Below are 21,505 nucleotides of genomic sequence, written 5' to 3'. Positions count from 1 at the left end.
TTTTTCTAGCATTTCTACTGAAATCTCTGTTTTTCTTTATTTCAGTGAAAAGCAAGATTCTTTGCATATTTCAATTTGGATTCATAGATAGTACTTAACAACCTTGAATACCCAAGATCAGCAATAAACATTACCCAATTTCTCAATATTTTGCTGTAAACACTGCATTCAATGCACATCAACTTGTATAACAGGCATTGTCAGTTAAGCAACCATTCTCCCTCTCATCTTCCACACTAGTCCCCCAAATCCCTGATTTGCACAGGTATTTAGTTCTCTGCACCTTGTGGCTCAGGGACAGCTAGTTCATTCCATCCCCAGCCTCGCAGCCCAGTGCTCAAAGGCTGCACCACCAGGGGCGGCCCTCTTTTGTTGTTTTTTTAAGAGCAATTTTAGGTTCACTGCAAAACTGAACAGAAAGTACAGAAGTAGCCATAAATATGCATGACATCCTCTATTATCAACATACCCCCTCTGGGCAGTGCATTTGCTACATCAGATTAACCTACATTGACACATCATTATCACCCTGTCCATAGGTTACATGAGGGTTCACTTGTGGTGTTGCTCACTGTGGATTTGGACAAATATCTAATAGCAGGGATTCATCACTTACAGTATCACAGAGTATACTTTCACTGCCCTAAAAATCCTGTTTTCTCCCTGCTCATCCCTTCCTCTCCCTTCTAACTCCTGGCAAACACTGGTCACTGGTCTTTTTATGGTTCCTGTAGTTTTGCCTTTTTCTAGAATGTCATATTGTTGGTGTCATATTAGTATTTAGCCTTTTCAGACTGGCTCTTTCACTCAGTAGCATGCATTTAAATTTCCTCCATGTTTTTCATAGCTTGACAGCTCATTTTCTTTTAGTGCTAAATATATTCCATCGTCTGGATACCCCACGGTTTACCTGTCTCTTAGCCTACTGAGGGACATCTTGGTTGATTCCAAATTTTGGCAATAATAATAAAAAATGCTATAAAAATCTTGTGTAGTTTTTCCTGCAGACATAAGTTTTCAAATACTCTGGGTAAATACTAAGAAGCACTATGGCTGGCTCATGTTGTTAAGAGCATGTTTAGTTAAGAAACAACCAAGACTTCTCCCAAGGTGTTTGAGCCATTTGACATTCCAACCAGCAGTGAATGAGAGTCCCTGCTGCTCTGTGTCCTGACTAGCAAGTGTGGCTGTCAGCATTCTGGATTTTGCTCATTCTAACAGTGTGTAGAGTAAGGGTGCATCTTAGATGCCAGTAGTTCTCAGCATCACTTGACATTTGCTAGAAATACACATTTCTGAGGTCAACTTCAAATCTGTGGAATCATAAACTTTGGGACAGAACCCAGGAATCTATTTTATTATTATTTTTTTTATTTTTTAAAGATCTATTTATTTATTTATACAAGCACTGGGTACAGTCAGAAGCGCGGGAGGGTGAGATAATTCACCAGAGCCAGAGCAGGGAGCAGAGCAGGCAGAAGGACCGAAGTACACTGCTGAGGGGAGGTCTGCACGCCATGCAGGACCCTCCTCCGGTGGCCGGGGAGCAGCCGGGGATCGAACCCGCGGTGCAGAGGCTGCGGGCAGCTTCGCAACCCAGCACTCAACCGCTGTGCCACAGGGGAGGCCCAGGAATCTATTTTAAAGAAGGCCTTCAGGTAATTTTCATGTACATTAATTTCATTAAATTACATTAAAGTTTGAGAATGGGGTAGAAAAATCAACCAGTTCATAAAAATTTCCTGGTTAGTATCATTGGTCCTTAACTGCTTTAACAGACTGAAAGAAAAGAATTATATTCTAAGTTTGGGGAAATATGTTTTTCACTCCTTTCCCAGGTTTGAGCAAAGCATGTTTTACTACTTACAAACATGAAAAGGTTATATGCAAATTAATAAAAAATAAACCAATAATTTACAGTTCTCATCTGGGTGATATTGATAGTTTTCGTTAAAGTAAAATGACTTTCTCTTTTAAAAACAAACAAACAAAAAAAAAAACAAAAAAAGGTCATATGAAAAGGACCAGCTTAGGGTTGAAGTCAATGCAATGGACATTTGGAAAGAACTTATGTCCCTGGTAATATTACTGATTCACTAAGTCACCAAACTGTAAAGTGTGACTTATCTACGAACTTCTTCTTACTACAAGTTAATACATGTCCTTATGGGTTGGTCTGTGTAAGATGGTTTTATATTAATTGCAACCAAAATATACTGATTTAACACTTCATTTGTAAAGTTCCTCTCTGCTTAATGCTTATGTTTATGTTTAGAATCTCCCTACAACTTTTCTGGGAATTACTACAAGCTTTTGCATCATGTAAATGTGAATACTGCAACCCAATAGAGACCACTGTGATCTACATTGCAAACCAATGGAGAACTTTATAAATTAGAAATCTATGTTGCTGAGGGAAAGCTACTCATTTGTGTTGCTGGCCAGGGAGTAACCCACATGGCTCAGCAGACCTCTCATATCTTGCCCCACTGCTTCCCTTAACAGTATATTTCAGTGGATCCAACTGTTCTGCTCCCGGCTCTGTCTCTGGTGAAACTTCTCAGCCTTCTGTCCCCTGAAACTCTGGTCTACAACCCAGTTCTATGCAAAAATAAACAAACATTTTAAAAAAACAAAGGGGGCGGGTCTCCCTGGTGGCTCAGGCGGTTGTGTGCCGCACTGTGAAGCTGTTCGCAGCCTCTGCAGCGCCGGTTTGATCCCGGTAAGCCGGTGAGGGTCCCACATGGTGTGGCAGACCTCTCCTGTCTCGCCTGCTGCTCCCCTCAGCAGTGTATTACAGTCAGTCTGCCTGTTCTGTTTCCCGCTCTGTCTCCAGTGAATCTTCTCACCCTCCCACGCATCTGGCCTGTACCCCAGTTCTTGTATAAAGAAATAAATCTTTTAAAAAATAATAAAAAAATAAAAAAAATAAAAAATAAAGGGGGGTGACTGAATAATTAGGTATCCACATTCCAGAATAACAGCTACTACTCAATCAATATACAGTGCACTAGACTCTAGCACCTAGCGGGATGTTCACAGAACACTGACAAATTATTGTGAAATTAAGTTGCAGAATAACATGTACAGTATAATCTCATTTTTACAGACTTATTTAAAGAGTATATCTAGGATATATACTGATATTTTTTATCTAGATGAGCACAGAGAGACGTATAAGATAAACACCAAAGTACAATCCCTGACAAAGGACTGAAAGAAAGATATAATGTATGAAATTCTCATCATATACTTTTGTATTTTTTTGCTTTTTTATATGGCCTCTATGACTTTAATAATTAAAATAGGTGATCAACAAGATATAAGCATTAATAATTAAAATGTTATTTATGATGAATTCATGATCTAACTTAAGAGCAATTAATCTAGTTAAAGAAGAGTGAAATAGCTATCTATTTAACAGGAATATATTTTAACCTCTGTATTGAATACATTATCTATGGATAATTTATTCTGGAAAAGATTTTCAATGCCAAACTATAAATATGTGTCTACAGTCACTGATCTAACTATATTAAAGGAATATTATTATTTGGTCAATAGAAATATTTCACGTGAATAATTACATTACCACGATTACTCATTCCACAGGGGTAATAACATGGATGGAAAATTTTGATAAAAAACAGTTTTATTATCTTTTTTCAAATAATAGGTGTATCCATACTTCCTAATAAAATTTTTGTATTTGTAGTTTTAATTTCATTTATATGCATAATTCATTTTTAAAGCTTTCTGTTCACTTGCAATTTATTCTAATAGGTAATGCAATTACCAGTTCTTTATATTCTTAAAATTAATTTACTTTATTATAATGTATAATTTTATAAATATCACACAAAGGAACACAGTTAACCTTCATAAATTAAAATTTTGAGAAACCATAACATTTTCTTGATCTGTTGCTATTATTCTCATATATTGTACTCCTATTAATTTGGTTTTTAACAACAGGAGCGGCATTATCTTTATATATGAAGTAGGTAAGTTCTAATTGGAAGCCCAATGCTACTAAAGTTGTTCCAATGAGTTACCTGTCCGCATTAATGGGGAGAAATAAGCTGAGAGCTGGTTTGTTAAGAAGAGAATGACCCTGAGCTTGCTAAGGCAAGAATGGATAGAAGCACACAGGACACGTAAGGCTGAAGATAAAAGCCTTACCAAATTACTTAAGTTGGGTTTTGACATGCTGTGTTTGAGGTTGCAGGCACAAACATATGACATACTTGTAGGCTGAGAATGACGGAAGAATCCTAAAATGTTCAAAAGGCAAAGGCCACCCTGAGACTGGTTCTTTCTGCTTTTGGATCAGGGGCACAAAATATAGGTAACTCTGAAGTAAATGAGTAAAGGGGAAAATGTCCCCTTGGGACACCCTCAGACCCATACTTAGGCTTTCTTGCTGCTCTAATGAGACTACAGATGTCAAGCTCTGTATGTTCTGGACAAACTTTGAGTTTTTAGGGTCCGGGGCAGTACACCTCAAAGGGTTAAAGTATCAAAACCACTAATCAACTCATTAATAATTGCAATATACCCACTACCACAGAATAACAATGAACAAAGCATTCAGTTACTTTTTGCCACCCTTCAGGGACTATGTGGGGGCAGTGACAACACTGGAGTTAAAATGTAACATTCTCCCAGTTTCCAGTAAACATGCAATCATTTCTTGTCATTATCTTGAGGACATGTATTTTTGTTTTACTTAAATAAAAACACACTGTAATTTGATATTCTCTCTCTCTCTCTCTCTCTGTGTGTGTGTGTGTGTGTGTGTGTGTGTGTGTGTGTGTGTGTGTGTGTGTGAAAATAAAACCCAAACTACTCAGGTTAAAAGTACTTTTGGACGCTGTGTCCAGTTGCAACAAATTCATTAATTTTGTAAACCCATCAAAACTTGCTCAAAAGCCTACTTTGAATTCAGGGAGCACCAGGTGATCTAAGTATTCTGCTAACTATTTTCATGCATTAGCACATTTAATTCTCTCAGTAGTTCTATGAAGAAAGTGATGGTACTGACAGAAAATCAAACAGAACTTTAAGAAACTGAGGTTTAGGATTCTTTTTAAAAAATTTATTTTTATTGAAGTCCAATTGTTTTACATTCTTGCTAGTGTTTTCACAGTATAGGATTTCCCCCCTCGGGTGTAGTCACCATAGCTCTCCTACCACCAAATTATCCATAGACCTTATCCAGGTCTATTGTGTTCTCTCCCCCACCCCCATTTTCATCCCTTCCCAACACTTAAAAGTTTCAGATCTCTGCTCAGCTTTCAAGGATTGGTTTTAATGTTTGTTGCTGTTTGACCCTTTGTTTGGTTTTTCTATATTCTACATACAAGTGACACCATCTGGTATTTATCTTTCTCCTTCTGGCTTAATTTCCTTAGCATAATCCCTTCCAGCTCCATCCATGTTGATGTAAATGGCATGGGTTTATCTATTTTTATCGCTGAGTTGTATTCCATTGTGTGAATATACCACATCTTCTTGATCCAATCATCTGCTTAGGGCACTTAGGTTGTGACCATTTATTGGCTATTGTAAACAGTGCTGCGATAAACATAGTAGTGCAGGTTTCCTTTTGAATTTTTGATTTTATGTTATTTGGGTAGATGTCTCGGAGTGGAAATGCTGGGCCATATGGCAGATCCATTTTTTGAGGAACCTCCACACAGCTTTCCACTGAGGCTGAACCAGCGTACATTCCATTCTTATCAATAGAGTTATTGGGCAACTTTTCCCCACGCCTTCACTAGCACTTGTTTTTACTCTTTTTAGTATGGTTTAGGATTCTAAATGAAGAAACAGGTTTAGAATTGTTACTTAGGTTAAGACTTGTTTAGAAACTTATGTCAAGAAACTTAGGTTTAAGTATTTTGTAGAAGTATAAGTGAGCTATTTGTGTCAGAACCTGCACTCACCCCAAATCAATCAATCTTACATTGAAAGAAGTTAAGAATATTTTTTATTGTCTCCTGTGAATTATGTCCAAATAGTCACAAGGATAGTGGGAAAATGAGACACCTCTATGATAATATAGTATGGTCAATTATGCCTCAAGTACTATCAAAAAACATAAGTGTGCAATACATAGTGATTATTCAGGGAGCCCAGTCCATTTTAAGTATTTGTATAGTGATCATAAAATACAACTTTGTTACAGCATAAATTTGATAAGGATTTAAAGCATTTTTTTAATAAAAATAATTTCATTATGAATATATTTTTTGTTAAATATTTAAGAGATCTGGGGAAAATCCCGATGACCCAGGGCCTCTTTAGGAAACATCCATGGAAGGGCTTCCCCGATGGTGCAGCGGTTGAGTGCTGGGTTGTGAAGCTGCTCACAGCCTCTGCAGCAGCCTCTGCAGCGCCGGTTCGATCCCCGGCCACTGGCAAGGGTCCCACATGGGCGTGCAGACCTCTCCTGCAGCCTGCTGCTCCCCTCAGCAGTGTATTTCGTCGGTCTACCTGTTCTGCTCTCCTCTCTGGCTCTGGTAAATTCTCTCACCCTCCAGTGCTTCTGACTGTACCCAGTGCTTGTATAAATAAATAAAATAAATCTTTAAAAAAAAAAGTGTTAAAAAAAAATAAACATCCATGGAAGGTTTTGCGGATGTCTTCTTTTTTTTCTAGAAGGTACTTCTGTAGGAAGTAGAGGCATCCCCCAGTATTTCATTGGTCTGAGGATCTCTCTACGTAGTGTTGTTGGTGCTCAATTAGGGTCTAATGCTAATAGGGATGACATTCCCTCTGAGAGAATGTATGTACCTCCCCCCTGACCCACACACACAGGGAATGAGAGAATCAATGCACTGTATCAAGGGATTTAATCAAGCCCCTAATTGACAGATGTACACAATGCGGCTGGAACAGCCTAGTGATTATTTTCAGTGTTAAATGGCTCATCTGAGACATGGCTGGGCTAGGCCACAGGCCACTGCCTGACAGTCCCCAGCTCTTTTAATTTCCTTTAACTCCTCTGCTTATATAAAGCTACACAGGAAGTTGCCAATAAAGACTTCAAAAAGACACCTAAAAGAAGTACTGCTTGTGTGCTTATTCTTCTGAGACAAGGGGGTGCTTGAAACCTTCCAGCAACTGTCACATCACTTTAAGAGGTACTGGATGACTCCAGAAGTTACAATCTCTATTTTTCTGGTGTTTTTTAGAGGAGTTTCCAAACCTCTCATACAGAATTGCTGAAGTAGTTCTACCTGTTCACACAATGCCATGGCCTTTGAGTTCAGACACCAGGAAAGTGCTGAATCAATGTTTGAAGGCAGAAAGATTTGAGGTTTAAGTGTTACAAGGCTTCTGGGCCATGAAGACTTGTAAGAAAAGAACTGAACATATTGTAATAATAATAATGTTGCACTGCTACCATGTTCCTGCTCTGTACATAAATGCAATGTTATCAATAAAGTGTATTTACATCTGCAGTTGATGGGGAAGATACTTAATATGCCTTTTTAATGTTTGTAACTTAAAAAGGTTCTTAATGGTTCAATTTGTTCGACTGCATTAAAAACATGTTGCCTTTTGGCAGAGACATTTTAGATTTAGAATTAGAACACTTCAATTTTTCTCCTTGGTAAATAAATTAAAAATAAATTATGTTCCATTCAATGAGGTCTTTGGCTTATGTGCATTCTGAATAACAGCCATTGTTAGATCTTAGATGTACTCCTGCCTGGTACCCTCCCACCTTGTTCCCCAGTGCCCCCTGGGTCAGCCCTCTAATGCCAAATACACATTGTGATGCTGATGACATATTTACTGAAACTTTTATACAAAAAGATGCATCTGATTGATCTTGATTTAGGAAGAAAACAAATCAGGCTCTGTCAGGGTTTAATTTCAGATCTGCTCAAATTCAACCTGAATTATTGTTACTCCTCACAACAGTAACTCAGAATAATAAATAAATAGATACAAAGAGACTGGCTTTCAGTGCAATGCAGACATTACACAATTTGGGCTTCATCTAAAGTTCCTTTGGCAAGAAACCTAGAACTATTAATTCAGGTGTATTTAAAATTAGTCACTCCAGTGCTGCATTTTGCGAACATGAGGAATTACTATTTCAAAGCCAATATTAACCGAAATCTCATCACTTTTAGATGGGACCTGACACAACAGACAGAGCATGCCATTACATAAAGCACAGTAGGAGACATTCTTAGGACACATGATACCAGACAGCAGAGAACTTTAAATCTGAGTTTAGAAGAACATCCGATAGGTAGGTATGCTGGGTCTCTGCCGAGACAAACTGCTGATCCTTGCTCAAGTATGCACGAGTTCATCAATCGGAAAATGCAAACACCATAGTGGGTTGGGCACAAATTCAGTCACAGAAAAGGAAAGTGACTTGAAGTAGATGAAAATCATGTTTCACATCTTGTGTCTCTGAAAGTACTACAGAAAAGATAGCTGTAACTGCAGGTTAGAGAAGCAACTGAGTAGACCAGAAATAATTTCAATACAATAAATATTCAAAGTGTTTTATAATAGTTATATAAAAGATTCTAAGTAGGTATATATAAGAAAAATAAATACTGCTTGCAAATAGGTATAAAAATGTACCTTACTGGGCCTCCACAGTGGCGCAGCAGTTGAGCGATGGGTTGCGAAGCTGCCCACAGCCTCTGCAGCGCAGGTTCGATCCCCAGCTGCTGGGTGAGGGTCCCACATGGTGCGCAGACCTCTCCTGCCACCTGCTGCTACCCTCAGCAGTGTACTTCTTTGGTGTGCTTGTTCTGCTCCCCGCTCTGGCTCTGGTGAATTCTCTCACCTTCCCGCACTTCTGCCTGTACCCAGTGCTTATATAAATAAACAAATCTTAAAAAAATAAAGTACCTTACTGGGGCCTCCCTGTGACACAGGGGTTAAAGACACAACACTAACAATCTATCACCAGCTACTACAACATGAGTTTGATCTCTGGCCAGGGAGCTAACCTACATGGCACATCAGACCTCTCCTGTCTTGCCTGCTGCTCCCCTCAGCATTGTATTTTAGTCAATCCTCCTGTTCTACTCCCCACTCTTGTCTCTGGTGAATCCTCTCACCCCCCCATATCTCTGGCCTACACCTCTGTTCTTGTATGCAATAAATAAATAAATCTTTAAAAAATGTACCTTACTAATATAAAAGAATGGTACATTATAAAAACAAAAATAACTTTGATTTCACATATATTCTTCATTTTTGACAAACAGAAGGCTGGCTACAGAAGGGTTTGCTACACCTTACTATACTTATACACAGCACTTCTGGGGAGCTTGCTTGTTCTTTGACTCCCCAGAAACTCAGCATACTACTTGCATTAGCATGCAAGATTTCCATAAGTCATTAATTACTATGAAGCATTTTTAGATTTGAGAATTATTAATTTAATCAAAACCAGAGTCATTGCTTAAAGTCTCAAAATAGGTTACTAAGAATCACATAAACTAAACATACAGAGCAAAATTTTCATAGTAATTAAAAAAGGTGTATTCACATATGTTATAATATGGATGGATCTTAAGAATATAATGCTAAAAGAAATAAGCCAACACAAAAGCCAAATATTACATGATTCTAATTCTATGTGGTGCTTAGAGCAGTTAAATTCATAGAAACAGAATGTAGAATGGTGGCTGCCAAGGCCTGGGGAGAGAAGAGGCTGAGGAGTTACCTTTTAATGCACTTCTAATTTTGCATGATGAAAAAGATACGGAGATTGGTTGCATCCATTTAAATGTACACTGAATTGTACATTCAGAAATGTTGAAAATGGTAAATTTTGTGTTACCTGTATTTTACCACAATGAAAACAAAAATTCTTTCCATGTGTGCATGTTTACATAAAAGTTTCAAATGCAAAATAATAACTTTACAAGGCATCATGATAGTTTACTTCAACTTTTCCTCAATGTGATTTTATAATTTATATTATAGAGAATATTAACCTCCCAGACTGTTGAGAAACAATCTTAGAATTCAGAATATTTTCTTTTCTGTAACAATTTTTAAATTGGTTTTCAACACTGTATATGATTTAGTGGAATTAAAACAAAAACCTGCCTGTCCATTCTCTTTCTCTATTTTTTGTCATGAACTCATCATATTAGATATGCATGCAAATCTGTATATTGTCATATACATTTCCTCCCTCTGAAGCTCCCAATCTATCAGCTCTGCAGGTAGAATCTTATTTTGTTACTCTGCCCTCAAGGATTTGAAAGTGCTTTGCATATAAGATTACTCATTATCTTGTGAATAATTTTTTTAAGGTGCAATAATGCTTTCCCAAGAATTTAGTTGTATTAACTTCAAAGAACACAGTTCATTCAGTCCAGCCTTTCCTTTTCTTCACTCTCACCAAACTTAATTGTTCAGTCGTTAGTTTATCATCATTTTCCTTTAACTCCTGAGGCCAGTTATTAGCAAGTCACTTAACCACAGTTAAACAATAACTAGGATACATAAAAGCAATACCCCAAAATAAAACACATAAAAAGTCCACTGTGGAAATTAATCTAACAGCATCACCCATTTCTCTTTTTCCTACAACTTAATGGTTTGTGATAACAGGCTGCTCATAATTATAAAAATATAAGATATATTAGAAAACACAAACTAAATTGCATTTTGCTTAACTGGATACTAATTTCAAGTCTCTGAGGGTACCCAACTGTAGCTGAGTTGGAAAATAACTATATATGTGTATAAATCTTGAAACTAACTCTTGGCTATAATCATTTATCAAAAAATACCCACAATAGGCAGAACTTTTTATCATTTATAAAACACTTTTATTAATACTATCTGTCCTGATCTTCAAAAACAACTTTATTATAATCAGAGCAGGTGTCACTGCCCCTACTGAGAGAGGGGATAGAGCATTAGAGAAGCTAAGTGATTTGATGAAGGCCACACATGAGAGTCTGTGCATATATTTGAACATAATTTTCAGAAGCATAATAAGCAAGAGCTTTGAAAATGTGCTACAGTACAACTCTTGAAAGAAATCTGACCAGATAATGAGATTGTATCTATAAGCCACACACTGAAAATAAATTCCATTGCACAGAGACAGGCAATAAATAGTGATACTGCCATTTTAATGCAAGAAGCAAAATAAAGTTTCATAGGTGTCACGGAAACATGATGGGATAGGTCTCACTGGTGCAGCACAGATATGAAAACAGAGAGTGTGTCCAAATGAAACAGATGCAATAGAAGAAATGAGACAATGTCTGTCATGAATGCAATGCTCAATTGCAGGGAATTCTATGAGACCATAAGATAAAATAGTGGTCCTCAGATGTTCAATTTAGCAGAGAAATAATCTAGGGTAATGAAACCAAGTTAGCAACATCTAATAGTTTGGAAAGAAAATGGTAAAAGAGGCCAAAAAATTAGAGGCAGTTAATTTTTATTGATCACTTGCTCTATGTAAGCGTCTGTTCTAGGTACCTTAAATGCATAAGTTCATTTAGACTCACAGTCACATTGCAAGGTACATGTTATTACCATCCATTTTATAGATAATGCAACAGAGGCTGGGGGAAGGTAAGCAGCTTTCCCACAATCACATCTCTAGCTCCAGGCAGAGTCAACTCAAATCTGGCAGTGTGGTCCAAGGGCTTGTGTGTCCAACACTCACTCTGGTTCTAGCACCTACTGGCATCATCATTTCATCAAGGGACATTTTGGAATACAAGTCAGGGAAGAAATCTCAGAATAAGAGTCTGGTCCTGCAAGCTTAATCTGGTTAGCATTATTAAAACCTCACAATTTTCCTTGCTTTTGCACAGATTTTTGCAAATGTCGTCACATGCCTCCACTGGCCTGAAGAGTAGGATTTGAAAGCACAATAAATAAGGCAACATAAATAAAATAAAAATGAAACTCAAAGACTTTCAGGTTAGATATATATGACAGATCATTTCATTAAAAAGAGACCAATATAGGAATTATAGAAACTACGTATTGAGGATCTTCAGGTCCAACTAGCCCAGTGCTCATCAAAACACAGAAATCACCTTCCTTCCTATTAGGTTCTCCTTGAATGACCATTGGGAAATTCATTATTCATGCATCAGCTGCTGTCAAATTTACATGGACACCCTGTTTCTCCCCATAACCACCCTCAGTTCTTCCCATCAGTTCTCACTGGTTGAGCAAGTTGCCAGGCCCTTTCCTCTCCTGGGTGCTATCCCAGTATCTTGAACATAATCTATATGTGTGTTTGTTCTTAAAATGCAGGATCCAGAATTAAGTGAGATAATTAGAGGGAACTTAACTAGCACTGGTAGGGTAAGACTTCCTTCAACATGGGAATTTTGCTTTCTTAATGCAACCTAGGATTACACTAGTTGTTTTAAATATTTTTTTGTGTGGCAGATTTATGGTCAACTAATCTTTGACAAAGGAGCAAAGACTATGCATTGGAGCAAAGAGAGTTTGTTCAATAAATGGTGCTGGGAAAACTGGGTCGCTACATGCAAAAGAATGAAGCTTGACCACTACCTCACACCATACACAAAAATCAACTCAAAATGGATTAAAGAACTAGACATAAGACCTGAAACCATAAAATATATAGAAGGAAATATAGGCGAAACGCTACGTGATTTGCACATAAAAGACATCTTTACAGACACATCACCCAAAGCAGTGAGAGTGAAGGCAAAGATAAACAGCTGGGACTACATCAAATTAAAGAGCTTCTGCACAGCAAAAGAGACAATAACAAAAACAAAGAGAAACCCCACCAACTGGGAGAACATTTTTGCACCCAACACTAATGATAAAGGATTGATCACAAAAATCTGCAAAGAGCTGATGAGACTTAACAACAACAAAGAAAATAATCCAGTCAAAAAATGGGCAGAAGAGCTAAAAAGAAACTTCTCTGAAGAGGAAATGCGAATGGCCAACAGGCATATGAAAACATGTTCAACATCACTTGTCATCAGGGAAATGCAAATCAAAACTACCATGAGATACCATCTTACACCAGTGAGAATGGCACATATTAAAAAAACTAGCAACAACAAATGTTGGCGAGGGTGTGGAGAAAAAGGAACTCTCCTGCACTGTTGGTGGGAGTGCAAACTGGTTCAACCACTATGGAGAGCTGTGTGGAGATTTCTGGACCTACTAAACATAGAGCTTCCATATGATCCAGCAATTCCACTCCTAGGTATTTACCCAAAGGACACAGAAACATCAATTCCAAAGAACACCTGCACCCCTATGTTTATTGCAGCACTGTTTACAATAGCTAAGCTTTGGAAACAGCCCAAATGCCCAAAAATAGATGACTGGATCAAGATGATGTGGTACATATATACCATGGAATATTACTCAGCATTCAAAAAAGATAAACACATGCAATTTGCAGCAACATGGATGGCGCTGGAAGGGATCATGCTCAGCGAAATAAGCCAAAAAGAAAAAGAAAAATACCGGATGGTCTCACTCATAGCAGGAATCTAGAAAACTTAAATAAGGGACCAAGAAAATGAATAACTATAAGAAAGTGAAAATCAAAATCAACAAAAAACTATGAACCAGAGACACTTTTTGGGGGGCGGGGGTGGGAGGGGAGGGATTGGGGTCAGAATGGGGGGGCTGCAATTGTATGGGGAATATAAAAATAAAATTTATTATTTAAAAAAAAAAATATTTTTTTTGTGTGGGAGGGAAACAGTGAGGGAATAGCATTACAGAGTGATTACTATAATACAGATCACATGTGGATGCATATATATTTAAGCCAAATCCTCAAACTTTTTTCATATATGCTGTTGTTAAATTTTATCATTAGAGCCCCAAACTAGTACTCTTGGCTTTTAAAACCATACAGAATGAATGCAAAATTATCTCTACTGCTTACCACAGTGGTAAATTTTTCCATTGTTCAAGCTGGGCCTAGAACATGTTCCATCTATTCTATACAATGCTTACAGTCTCTCACAGGAATGGGATCCACAACTTGTTCTTCATGAAGTTAGATACTCACAAACCACCTGAGGAACAACTTGGGCTTGCTATCAAATGGTTCAGCCTATACTTCACAGACCTGTCTTCTTACTGATAACTCAGCATAATTTCCACAATTTCACACTGTTCACCAATAGTGATCATCAGTCTTACCTGCAGATTTTCTCAAAAGTCTCCTGTCAAGAAAGGATAAAACTAAAGAGTAAAGTATCTTATTGGACTTCAATTTCCTCACCAACAACAAGCCCCTCCCCCCTTATTTCCAGTATTCTCTCTCTCCTAACATAACTCATTTCCTCAGTTTGTTTTGTTCACTTTCAGCTACTTCAAAAATGTTCAATGCCAGTGCACGATGCACCAGGAATTGTGTCAACCGTGGATTCCAAACACTCTGAGGAAAAGAATGCTTTATCTTTAGGCTTCCCTGCCTAAGTGAAGTTTAATCTTTCAAGTCACAGTTGACATGCAAATACAAATTCAAAATTAGTTTTAATTTTTTAACAAGGGCTGCTAATCTATTATAAAGGTGCACTGCCTCTTGGAGAATTGTGTAGTTATATGTCATCAACAGCAAAAAAAGGGCTGAAAACAGCAATAGAGGCAGGCATTATATTCATGGGAAATATATACAGTAATTGTGCCAACAGCTGAAATGCACAGGCATAAAACAAGAGAAAACACAAAATATGTTAAAAAAAAAAGAACAAAACTAGAAATATTCGTGGGATTGCTAGTAACTAGAATGAAACAGATTGCATCCCCTCCCTAGTCTAGACAATGGAAGTCTACCCTTCTTTTGGAGAGAGAGGAAAATATATATTGTCACGCCCCAAATAAATCCTCAAAATGACAATGAAGAGAAATAACACTCAACATTTCTCATAGAACATATTTAGAAGATGGCAGATCATGTGGGTTTCCATTTCCCCATCTGCAATAGGGGATCACAGTGGCAGCCCTGGAGTCTTCACAAGGTAGTTATAAAGTAAGTAACAAATTTGAAAACAATGCCTATATTGTAAAATTATATATAAAATGTATACATAGCTATCATTTTCATTACAAAAGACAATGTAAGAAAATATTTCACAAAAATACATTTTATTCAACTAGAGAGAAAAGATGGCATGATTTAGAGAAGCAAAGAAGTGAAAGGACTATGAAACTCTTTCTTCTTAGAAACACTCATTAGGCCTAAGCATCTCAGTAGTGCAGAGCAAGGTTCCTTTTTCAGAGACTACAGAGAGAACCACAAGCATGCACGTCTGGGCTCTGGGATATAAGCCAAAGCAGAAACATCGCTGCACTCAACAGATAGATCCTTAGGAGAAAAGGTTCCCTGCTCCCTTTATTAACAACACCTTTTAAAAATCCAGATTTTTCCATGAATTCTGAATTTGTAGAAATAGCATACTCCAAATTATGAATGAAAATTGAATCAGCCATGATCGTTAAAATTTAATCATTTCTTTACCAGAGTCAGTCTGTGCTCTCAGTACTTTCAAAACTTGAAAAAGAAATGCAACATATTGATAAGTATCTTCTTTAAAAATGCTAGCTGAAGATTCAGTTAACACCATAAAAATTTATGGAATCTCCTCACCTCAACCCACAATTTAATGCTGGGCATCTTCATTTAAATCATGAAAGATCCCTTTAGTATCCCAATAGATAACTTCTCTCTACTTCCTGATACTAGCCACACAGAAATAATATACCCTCTGATGGGACTTTTTTCAGGTTTTCATTTTTATACGTCTCTTCATTTCTCTCTCCATCAACCTGTTTTTATTTAAGTCACAGAACGGTTCAGCACAGTCAATTAGAACTTTATAATCTAAGAACTTAAATGCTGCATGTAGCCCACAAATCACTTCGCTAACTTTACAAACTGACCCCATGGCATTGGCAAGCAGCCCCTCCATTAAATATCTATGAATAAAAACATAGCTTTCAAGCTATCTCTAAGATGGTATTATTATTTAAAAGCCCCTCCAGGCTACAAGCACATTAAATGTGAACGTTAAAAAAGGGACCAGGATAAGAGAGAGGATTAACCTATGAGGAGACATTAGACAGTTTTTGTCAACTTTAGGGCAGTTTCTATATGAACTATGTGCTACTCGTAGGCAGGTATACATTAATAATAGGGGAAAGGTAGTGGAGGCTGCCTGACAGAGTCCAAGCTTGGAGGACCAGAAGTGCAAAGGCCTCAGTCAGGGCAAAGGACGTATTCTTGTGCATGTAACAGATGCTGACAGAGCTGGGGAAGCCCAACAGCCACCTGCAAACAGTGATGCTCTAGGTCAGCACCAGAAAGACAGTTTCCCATACTCACCGGCACACTTTGTTCTTGTTCTGAGAGCTGGCCCAGGAGAACCAGTGCCCCCTTCCCCGGGCCTGGTGAGGAGCACGCTAATCTCATACTCAGTGTCTGGATCCAGGTGCCCGATTTTATAACTTGTGGAATCCACAGGCTGCCGGTCATTCCAGCTCCCACTTGCCGTGCAATATTCCACCTCTCGGGCCACAATGGGCCCATCCCCATTGATCGAGTTGGCATTGAGTTGTATCCACAGGTAGGTTGCCCCCACAGAGGCCAGCTGAGGTGGGGCGATGGGGACAGGTGGTTCTGAAAAACAGAGCATCATCTCAGAAACTTCGACCTTCAGTTTTAAAAGAGCTCATCAGATACCATTTATTAAAATGTAGATACATGATCACTTGAGGTATGAATTGATGAGAATGTTGTTCAGGTTAAAATAAAAGCTAGTAAGGGTTTTCACTGTATTCAATTTGTGAAACAAACCCTCTATTAAAATCTAAGCTTGTTCAAGTAGGTGTCTTCAAATTTGTCTCAGGATGTAATTAATTTTTTCTTGGCTACACAGAATAAAAAGAGTTTCTTATTCTCCCACTAAGAGTAACTTGCTACTGTTCTCTCAAGTGGCAGTATTTAAGTTCGAGGAAGTACTCCACTGTCAACCTCCTTATTGAGAAAGTCTCCAAAATCATTAAAAGTGCTAGTTATCCATATCATTAAATTCAGTTTTCTTATTTATATTCTAAAGATACCACCATTTTAAAAAACATGGCCAAAATTATAGTTTATCTCATCATAAATGCATTTCCAGGATGACTCATTTCCCCAAAAATTATCACAATGGGCCTATTCAGCTACAGGAGAAGTGAGCAGTCTGGAAAATAAAGGCCACCACAGCTGCCATTCAGGAAACTTCCAGTAATGAGACTTATTAAAGCAGTGAGCAGAAAGAGACTCTGCAGCAAAGTACAGGGCATGCCCAACTTGATAAAACTCTAAGCCATCGTAGCAAACACGCTTTACAACCCAAGAATGTTTCTCTTGTTTAAATCACAAGACTGACTTCCCACATCTCTGGCTGAGAAGTGCAAGATGGACAACCTAGTTTTAAGAAGTATTCTTAGTACAGTAGATATCAGCTGAATGGCTCTCCAGGCACCCAGTGAAGTAATTCCACCTGCCAGTGGCACTGTGAGTGGCACCACACTTAGGAAAGGCAATAAGTGTATGGAGAAAACAATTTTTATCTTGATGAGTCCCCATCTGAAAAAACTTAAAATCCACTGATGTTTATTAAGAATATTTTACAGGTTGCTTATGTATTTTTGGTGGATTTTTGTTTTTAACTCCTTATACAGTTACACAAATTCCTGGAAAACAAGGTCTGCTATGCTCTTTTCTTTTTTTTTTTAAATATTTATTTATTTATTTATTTACACAAGCACTGGGTATAGTCAGAAGCATGGGAGGGTGAGAGAAATCACCAGAGCCAGAGCGGGGAGCAGAGCAGGCAGAAGGACTGAAGTACACTGCTAAGGGGAGCAGCGGGTGTGGCAGGAGAGGTCTGTTGCACCATCTGGGACCCTCGCTGGCGGCCGGGGATCTCACCGGCGCTGCAGAGGCTGCAGGCAGCTTCGCAGCCCATGCTCAACCCCTGTGCCACTGCTATGCTCTTTTCTGTCATGTGTTATTGTACATGCTGTAATTCTATCCCCTCCATGGTGGACACAGCCGACAGATCACACTCATTTTTCCTGCTGAAAAGAACTTCAGGGCAAGTAATACCATCTCACCATGAACCCCTGAGATGTTACCAGGTGAATCCCTAGGCCAACTAAAAGATCAATATCAGTTTCCTTTGTTGTGTTGGGGCATCTATGTTTTTTTCTATATTCAAGGTGAGTTAAGTCATACAGACATTTAAAAACAGTTGGGGAAATCTCATGAGATTGAGTCAATATAAGATAGGAAAAGATGAATTTCATTTGAAGGAAGATAAATTTAATGTACATTTATTAAAATATTGTTCCTATTGATTATAAATTACAACTCTGTGCTAATTCTTAATTTCTTTAAATAGTTGTGATGCAACTCATAATGATATAACATCAATTTGTTTCATTAGGTGATTACTTGAATCAAGACATGAAATAGGCATTTTAGAGTACATCCTAAGGCATCCATGTAGCCAGGCTGAAAGAACAGTTAATTACTTTGAAGTTGCAAATGCCAGCAGGGGTTGCTGAACTGCCACTCAAAATGCAACTCAGGGGCAAGGCCAAAAATGTTAGTGAGCACACTATTTCATTTAGGATATTGTTACTAGTGTCCTTAAATAGACATGACTTTAACGCCTATTTGTGCTGAGAATATTTTCTCTCTTAACTCCCCATTAAGAGAGGTATCAAATATATAAAAGATTCAGTTAGAACCTGGAAATAATTGAGACAAACATTCAAAAGGACTTTTGGGTTCTTGAAGAATCAATATGAGTCAGGGAATATTTAAATTTTGAATAAATTTTCCCAAAGTGAAGGAACTCAATCTATATACTGAGTAATAAAAAGCAATTTAAAGTATTTAATTCCAGTGAAAGTGAAAGGACCAGAAGGTAATTTAAAATGAACCCAGCAATGAGAGAATTTAATTACATGTAGCTATAGACACAGACATATATCTAACTGATAGGCATATGTGATGTCTAATATACAGTGCATGTAACTAAAGATGATACTGTATATAAATGTACATATATGTATATTAGACATCATATATATACACATTTACTCATGTATTATGGAAATTACATGGAATATTTCACATCATTAATGAAAAAAAGCAGTGGTAAACATTAATAAGAGTGATAGTTAAACAACTAAATAATGCGAACTCATATGGCGAGCTGGCATCAAACCAATTTATGACCTTAAGAATGGTATGAACTCTATGCTCATTAGTTTTTCCCATTTAAAAAAATATACTCCAGGTCCTCCCTGGTGGCACAAGGGATTAAGACATAACCTATGAAGCTATCCACAGCCACTGCAGCACGAGTTCAATTTCCAGCCAGAGAGCTACCCACATAACATAGCAGACCTCTCCTGACTCGCCCGCTGCTCCCCTCAGCATTGTATTTCAGTCAGTCTGCCTGTTCTGTTCCCCACTCTTTCTCTGGTGAATCCTCTCACCCCTCACACCTCTGGCCTGTACCCCAGTTCTTGTATGCACAAATAAATAAATATTTAAAAACCAAATAAATAATAAAAGATAAAAAAAACAGTATTCCAAATGTTATATGTATGATAAAATGTGTTAAGTTATATATATGCCACTTAAAAATGCCATTGTGGGCCTCCCCGGTGGCGCAACGATTGAGCGCTGGGTTGCGAAGCTGCCCGCAGCCTCTGCGACGCCGGTTCGATCCCCGGCTGCTCCCCGGCCACCAGAGGAGGGTCCCACACGGCGCGCAGACCTCTCCTGCCGCCCGCTGCTCCCCTCAGCAGTGTACTTCGGTCCTTCTGTCTGCTCTGCTCCCTGCTCTGACTCTGGTGAATTCTCTCACCTTCCCGCGCTTCTGACTGTACCCAGTGCTTGTATAAATAAATAAAATAAAATAAAATAAAAAAAAAATGCCATTGTATTTTTTATAGTAATTGTTGTAAGGCAATATTTTATTATGTTACTAGAATCCAACATATTATCTCATTTATAAAATAAATTAAAGGCCAAAAATGGCCATAAGAGTAGAAATGGAGAAAAGACAAGGTATAGATTGGAGACATAACTGTCAGGCACCTGTCACTAGCTCGGCATTGTGCAGAGAGGGAAAGAGAGGTCAGCACACTTTTATCACAATGAGTCAATTCACTCCATGTTGTCATAGATAGGAAAACGTGCAGTGTAAATGTAAGAAACTCGAGGGTTCTTTATGTTTATGTTGTTCTGGAAGAGTAGACATTTGTGATTTTATCATAAATCCCAAAAAAGTAACTTCCATAGAGGCTATTTTTAGAGAAGTTACTAGATCTGCCCCATAAAGGTCAGGAAGCATGATGCCTTCAGAACACGGCAGTGACTGCTCGCCAGAGAGCAGCGTTGCAATTACAAGTCAGGAAAGGAACACCGATCACAAAGAGCTGAACTAAAATGAAAACACACATGACTGATAGTAATGAGCACAGTCCTGGGAACATACGGGCTGCCCTATGGTTTTGCTGGTAAATGGTGTCCATTTTCTGCATTGTGACATCTCAATTCCCAGGGAGCCTTCTTCAGGGTAGGGTGAGCAAAACTATGAAGAGTTTGAGTTTTCTTATAAATATTATTGTTTTTTCCCTCCCCACACCATCCCTTTTGTGCCCTTGTCCCTTTCCTTCACCCCCTTTATTAATCTCTATTAAACATCTATTAAGGATGTTTGTTGATGTCCACTAGTTTTTGAAATTGTTTTTCTTTGTTGAATTCTCTTTTATATGAATGTCTTATATTTGTTTTTTATCATCTGACATACTTTAAAAAGTCCCTCCATTTTGTTGAAAATGGCTGCATTTCATCCTTTCCTGTGGCTATGGAAAATTCCATGGTAAGTACTAACCACATCGTTTTGATCCATTCATCCATTGAAGGAGATTTTAGGTTATTTCCTTATCCTAGCTATCGTAAGGAATGCTGCTGTGAGTATTGTAGAACATGTGCTTTCTATGTGTTTTTTTGTTGATACCGTATATTCTGCGGATACATGCCCAAGAATGTGATGGCGAGGTTGTATGTTTTTTCTATTTTAAAATTTTTAAGGTTAATCCAGATTGGTTTCCATATGGTTTCATCAGTTCACCTTCCCACCAATAGTGTAACAGGGTTCCTTTTTCTCCCCATTCTCTCCAGCAATTATTTGGGGATCTTTTTATTTATTTATTTTTTATAATTATTATTTTTTAATTTTTATTTTATATAATTCTTACATCATTTTTCATTTTTGCACAGTGTATGCATTTTCATTTTGGTAATATTGCCCATACAATTGCACCCCCCCTTATTTTGACCCTAGTCTTATAAATACTAAACCTAAATTCAAATAATAGCCAGACAGACTAAAGGCATAAGAATTTGATGGGGGGCTTCTCCTGGTGGCACAGCGGTTGAGCACTGGGC

General features: G+C 37.9%; 1 protein-coding gene across 4 annotated transcripts in view; it reads right to left on the bottom strand.

Annotated features, from left to right (window-relative positions):
• PTPRM (protein tyrosine phosphatase receptor type M) overlaps window positions 1-21,505 on the bottom strand; it is a 796,148-nt gene that overhangs the window by 382,350 nt on the left and 392,293 nt on the right. For all 4 annotated transcript variants that reach the window (XM_054694205.1, XM_054694203.1, XM_037508822.2 and 1 more), the window contains exon 7: window positions 16,370-16,663. In XM_054694205.1, the coding sequence (XP_054550180.1) occupies window positions 16,370-16,663 (294 nt within the window). The remainder of the gene's footprint in view (window positions 1-16,369; window positions 16,664-21,505) is intronic.

The sequence above is a fragment of the Talpa occidentalis genome, unplaced genomic scaffold (assembly GCF_014898055.3).
Source record: "Talpa occidentalis isolate TD23 unplaced genomic scaffold, MPIMG_talOcc4v2.1 talOcc4.13, whole genome shotgun sequence".
Lineage (NCBI taxonomy): Eukaryota > Metazoa > Chordata > Mammalia > Eulipotyphla > Talpidae > Talpa > Talpa occidentalis.
The sequence above is the reverse complement of the archived record's forward strand: the minus strand, read 5'-3'. Positions and strand labels throughout refer to the sequence as shown.